Source organism: Oncorhynchus tshawytscha, linkage group LG07 (assembly GCF_018296145.1).
Source record: "Oncorhynchus tshawytscha isolate Ot180627B linkage group LG07, Otsh_v2.0, whole genome shotgun sequence".
NCBI classification, from domain to species: domain Eukaryota; kingdom Metazoa; phylum Chordata; class Actinopteri; order Salmoniformes; family Salmonidae; genus Oncorhynchus; species Oncorhynchus tshawytscha.
Window position 1 is genome coordinate 71,169,920 of NC_056435.1, and position 6,149 is coordinate 71,176,068.

At 43.3% G+C, this 6,149-nt stretch overlaps 1 protein-coding gene across 5 annotated transcripts in view; it reads right to left on the reverse strand.

Moving 5' to 3' along the window:
• Positions 1-6,149, reverse strand: part of LOC112255372 (arf-GAP with coiled-coil, ANK repeat and PH domain-containing protein 3) — a 158,645-nt gene that overhangs the window by 52,579 nt on the left and 99,917 nt on the right. For 4 of the 5 annotated variants that reach the window (XM_042324879.1, XM_042324881.1, XM_042324878.1 and 1 more), the window contains exon 10: positions 748-759. The exons of the other annotated variant lie outside the window; for it this stretch is intronic. In XM_042324879.1, the coding sequence (XP_042180813.1) occupies positions 748-759 (12 nt within the window). The remainder of the gene's footprint in view (positions 1-747; positions 760-6,149) is intronic. 5 annotated transcript variants of the gene reach the window in all.

A 6,149-nucleotide genomic window follows, 5' to 3' on the forward strand; every position in this document is an offset into this window, starting at 1 on the left:
GTCTATCCCTACAGTAGAACCAGGGTCTATCCCTACAGTAGAACCAGGGTCTATCCCTACAGTAGAACAGTAGAACCAGGGTCTATCCCTACAGTAGAACCAGGGTCTATCCCTCCTTAACTGCAGCATCAGTCTTCCTCTTGTCAAGTCAGTCACTGCATACTTTTAGAGAGCTGTTTAACTTGGCAGAAATGTCCAGATCAACAAGCCCACGTCAATTAACTTTTCTTTTTATTTTGTTTCTTTAGCCCATCGATATTGTTGTAAATATCACATGAATACACATTAGACATGGGGAAAAATGTATAGAATTGCAATAAAATTAGCTTTAAAACGGCATAATGTTCTCTGCACCTCATGACAGAATGTGTAGAATTGCAGGAAATAATCTTTAAACCTACAAAATGTTTTCTCCACCAACCAGAAGGGTGTGAACAGTTTTGTTGTCATGAACAGTGGTAGAACCTATTGAACTAGACGTGATACATGCAGGAGCGTGAGATGTTCCCCCGACACTGGAAAAGAGCCCCCCCCCCGAGTGAAATAGTTTAGGAACCCCTGTTTTAGAGGATGATGGGACTGGACATGACAGTGTAGTGGAGCATACTCCTACTACTAGTAAAGCTAGCCAGTCAGAGTACGCCCTGCCATATCCTCTCCCCCATATCCTCTCCCTCCATCCTCTCTCTCCATCCTCTCCCTCCATCCTCTCCCTCCATCCCCTCCCTCCATCCTTTAAGTACTCACCTCCATCAGAGTCTGGAGAAGATCATTGGACGGTTGGTAGAAAGGAGAGAAAGAAACAAATTAATGTTAGCACAATCACAAGGTCAGGAAGTAAACTGACATGTAGTTAGTAGCCCTTGATAATGTGAGTAGCCCTTGATAAGGTGAGTAGCCCTTGATAAGGTGAGTAGATTGTGCATCTGTAGAAGTTTGTGAGTGCTTTTGGTGACAAGCCGAATTTCTTCAGCCTCCTGAGGTTGAAGAGGCGCTGCTGCGCCTTCTTCACGATGCTGTCTGTGTGAGTGGACCAATTCAGTTTGTCTGTGATGTGTATGCCGAGGAACTTAAAACTTGCTACCCTCTCCACTACTGTTCCATCGATGTGGATAGGGGGTGTTCCATCTGCTGTTTCCTGAAGTCCACAATCATCTCCTTAGTTTTGTTGACGTTGAGTGTGAGGTTATTTTCCTGACACCACACTCCGAGGGCCCTCACCTCCTCCCTGTAGGCCGTCTCGTCGTTGTTGGTAATCAAGCCTACCACTGTTGTGTCGTCCGCAAACTTGATGATTGAGTTGGAGCGTGCGTGGCCACGCAGTCGTGGGTGAACAGGGAGTACAGGAGAGGGCTCAGAACGCACCCTTGTGGGGCCCCAGTGTTGAGGATCAGCGGGGAGGAGATGTTGTTGCCTACCCTCACCACCTGGGGGCGGCCCGTCAGGAAGTCCAGTACCCAGTTGCACAGGGCGGGGTCGAGACCCAGGGTCTCGAGCTTGATGACGAGCTTGGAGGGTACTATGGTGTTGAATGCCGAGCTGTAGTCGATGAACAGCATTCTCACATAGGTATTCCTCTTGTCCAGATGGGTTAGGGCAGTGTGCAGTGTGGTTGAGATTGCATCGTCTGTGGACCTATTTGGGCGGTAAGCAAATTGGAGTGGGTCTAGGGTGTCGGTGGAGGTAGGGTGGAGGTGATATGGTCCTTGACTAGTCTCTCAAAGCACTTCATGATGACGGAAGTGAGTGCTACGGGGCGGTAGTCGTTTAGCTCAGTTACCTTAGCTTTCTTGGGAACAGGAACAATGGTGGCCCTCTTGAAGCATGTGGGAACAGCAGACTGGTATAGGGATTGATTGAATATGTCCGTAAACACACCGGCCAGCTGGTCTGCGCATGCTCTGAGGGCGCGGCTGGGGATGCCGTCTGGGCCTGCAGCCTTGCGAGGGTTAACACGTTTAAATGTCTTACTCACCTAGGCTGCAGTGAAGGAGAGACCGCATGTTTTCGTTGCAGGCCGTGTCAGTGGCACTGTATTGTCCTCAAAGCGGGCAAAAAAGTTATTTAGTCTGCCTGGGAGCAAGACATCCTGGTCCGTGACTGGGCTGGATTTCTTCCTGTAGTCCGTGATTGACTGTAGACCCTGCCACATGCCTCTTGTGTCTGAGCCGTTGAATTGAGATTCTACTTTGTCTCTGTACTGACGCTTAGCTTGTTTGATAGCCTTGCGGAGGGAATAGCTGCACTGTTTGTATTCGGTCATGTTACCAGACACCTTGCCCTGATTAAAAGCAGTGGTTCGCGCTTTCAGTTTCACGCGAATGCTGCCATCAATCCACGGTTTCTGGTTAGGGAATGTTTTAATCATTGCTATGGGAACGACATCTTCAACGCACGTTCTAATGAACTCGCACACCGAATCAGCGTATTCGTCAATATTGTTATCTGACGCAATACGAAACATATCCCAGTCCACGTGATGGAAGCAGTCTTGGAGTGTGGAGTTAGCTTTGTCGGACCAGCGTTGGACAGACCTCAGCGTGGGAGCCTCTTGTTTTAGTTTCTGTCTGTAGGCAGGGATCAACAAAATGGAGTCGTGGTCAGCTTTTCCGAAAGGGGGGCGGGGCAGGGCCTTATATGCGTCGCGGAAGTTAGAGTAACAATGATCCAAGGTCTTTCCACCCCTGGTTGCGCAATCGATATGCTGATAAAATTTAGGGAGTCTTGTTTTCAGATAAGCCTTGTTAAAATCCCCAGCTACAATGAATGCAGCCTCCGGATAAATGGTTTCCAGTTTGCAGAGAGTTAAATAAAGTTCGTTCAGAGCCATCGATGTGTCTGCTTGGGGGGGGATATATACGGCTGTGATTATAATCGAAGAGAATTCTCTTGGTAGATTATGCGGTCTACATTTGATTGTGAGGAATTCTAAATCAGGTGAACAGAAGGATTTGAGTTCCTGTTACTCTGGAGCGAGATCGATTTGGAGGTGGAGGGTCCGTCATGGTCTGGTGCAGTGTGTCACAGCATCATCGGACTAAGCTTGTTGTCATTGCAGGCAGTCTCAACGCTGTGTATTACAGGGAAGACATCCTCCTCCCTCATGCGGTACACTTCCTGCAGGCTCATCCTGACATGACCCTCCAGCATGACAATGCCACCAGCCATACTGCTCGTTCTGTGCATGATTTCCTGCAAGACAGGAATATCAGTGTTCTGCCATGGTCAGCGAAGAGCCCGGATCTCAATACCATTGAGCACATCTGGGACCTGTTGGATCGGAGGGTGAGAGCTAGGGCCCTTCCCCCCAGAAATGTCTGGGTACTTGCAGGTGCCTTGGTGGAAGAGTGGGGTAATATCACACAGCAAGAACTGGCAAATCTGGTGCAGTCCATGAGGAGGAGATGCACTGCAGAACTTAATGCAGTTGATGGCCACACCAGATACTGACTGTTACTTTTGATTTTGACCATTGATTTTCATTATTCCATTTCTGTTCGTCAAATTTCTGTGGAACTGGTTCAGTTTATGTCTCAGTTGTGGAATCTTGTTATGTTCATACAAATATTTACACGTTAAGTTTGCTGAAAATAAACACAGTTGACAGTGAGAGGACATTTCTTTTTTTGCTGAGTTTATATATATATATATATACACTGTATACAGTTGAAGTCGGAAGTTTACATACACCTTAGCCAAATACATTTAAACTCAGTTTTTCACAATTCCTGAAATTTAATCCTGGTAAAAATCCCCTGTTTTAGGTCAGTTAGGATCACCACTTTACTTTAAGAATGTGAAATGTCAGAATAATAGTAGAGAGATTTCAGCTTGTATTTCTTTCATCACATTCCCAGTGGATCAGAAGTTTACATACACTCAATTACTATTTGGAAGCATTGCCTTTAAATTGTTTAACTTGGGTCAAACGTTATGGGTAGCCTTCCAAAAGCTTCCCACAATAAGTGATGTGAATTTTGGCCCATTCCTCCTGACAGAGCTGGTGTAACTGAGTTAGGCTTGTAGGCCTTCTTGCTCACACACGCTTTTCAGTTCTGCCCACATATTTTCTATATGATTGAAGTCGGGGCTTTGTGATGGCCACTCCAATACCTTGCCTTTGTTGTCCAAACTTTTTATGGCTGCAGGGGCAGTATTGAGTAGCTTGGATGAAAAGGTGCCCATTGTAAACTGCCAACTCCTCAGTCTCAGTTCCTAATATATGCATATTATTATTAGTATTGGATAGAAAACACTCTAAAGTTTCCAAAACTGTCCAAATATTGTCTGTGAGTATAACAGAACTGATATTCCAGGCAAAACCCTGAGGAAAACCTAAACAAAAAATATATTTTGAAAACTCCATGTTCCATAGCCTCCCTTTGCTCCATTTAAAGGGATATCAACCAGATTCCTTTTCCTATCGCTTCCTCAGGGTGTCAACTGTCTTCAGACATAGTTTCAGGCTTTTATTTTGAAAAAATGAGCCAGAAAGATAACATCGCGTCAAGTGGTCACATGAGTTTTGCTTGCGCAACACAGTTTGGACAGCTATTGCTTTTCCCTCTCCTACTGTGAAAGACATTTGCGATTGATATATTATCGATTATATATTTTAAAAACAACCTGAGGATTGATTATGAAAAACGTTTGACATGTTTCTGTGGACATTATGGAAACTATTTGGAATTTGCCTGAGTTGTCATGACCGCTCTTTCCTGTGAATTTCTGAACATAACATGCCAAACAAATGGAGGTATTTTGCATATAAAAATTATGTTTATGGAACAAAAGGAACATTTGTTGTGTAACTGGGAGTCTCGTGAGTGAAAACATCCGAAGATCATCAAAGGTAAACAATTAATTTAATTGCTTTTCTGATTTTCGTGACCGAGCTACTTGATGCTAAGTGTACTTAATGTTTTGTCGAGCGATCGATAAACTTACACAAACGCTTGGATTGCTTTCGCTGTAAAGCATAATTTCAAAATCTGACACAACAGGTGGATTAACATAAGGCTAAACTGTGTTTTCCTGTATTGCACTTGTGATTTCATGACTATAAATATTTTTAGTAATATTTATTGAATGCTATTCAGAGGTTGTTGATGACACTTAACCCGTTAACGGGATTGCAGCCATAATAAGTTAATCCCTTCTCTTAACATGTATGGCCCCAAAACATAATCAAGCAGCTGACCAATTACACAAGACTTTAGTTCGAAGTTAACTGAGATTAATCAACACCTGGATAAATGTCTTTATTTCTAAAGTGAAACTATCCTCCGCATTGGAGTATCTCTACAAGTACAAGTTTAACCAGTATTCCAGTTGTTTTACCGTCCCATGAAGAAGTGTGGCAGGCCTGTGAGGAAGGATCCTACAGCCATGAGGAAACAGTCCACAGCAATGAGCCTGGGCCGGTGCAGCTTCGCCCCAAAATGGCTGACCACAGTCAGGAACAGCAGGTTACCTGCAAGAAACCACAACACTACAGTAACTCTGGTGAAGCCCATTTGAAATAAAGAAATATAGTTGAAGTGAATTGGGAAGAGTAAGAATGAAAAACTAAAGAAAGACTGTAAACGGCTGTTACCTGTGCTAACATGATTTAAAGTGAAGTAAACCGTACTTTTCGCGTTGTAGTTTATATGATAAGCTCATTGGAAGGGTAACATATACAGGATGTACATAAATGGGCATAAACACGTGACACAGAAAATACAAATATTGACATTTAGGAAATCAAAATGCATCTAAATATAGTTTGTTCTGTCTATGAAAAACATTGTCTTTTAATTGTAAAAAAAAAATATATGTATAAAATATACTTGTCTGTACAGTAAGTGAATGTTGGAAATCCAAAAAGCACAAAAATATATTTTGTAAAGTTTAAAATAAAATATATATGTATAATACACTGCTCAAAAAAAATAAAGGGAACACTTAAACAACACAATGTAACTCCAAGTCAATCACACTTCTGTGAAATCAAACTGTCCACTTAGGAAGCAACACTGATTGACAATAAATTTCACATGCTGTTGTGCAAATGGAATAGACAACAGGTGGAAATTATAGGCATTTAGCAAGACACCCCCAATAAAGGAGTGGTTCTGCAGGTGGGGACCACAGACCACTTCACAGTT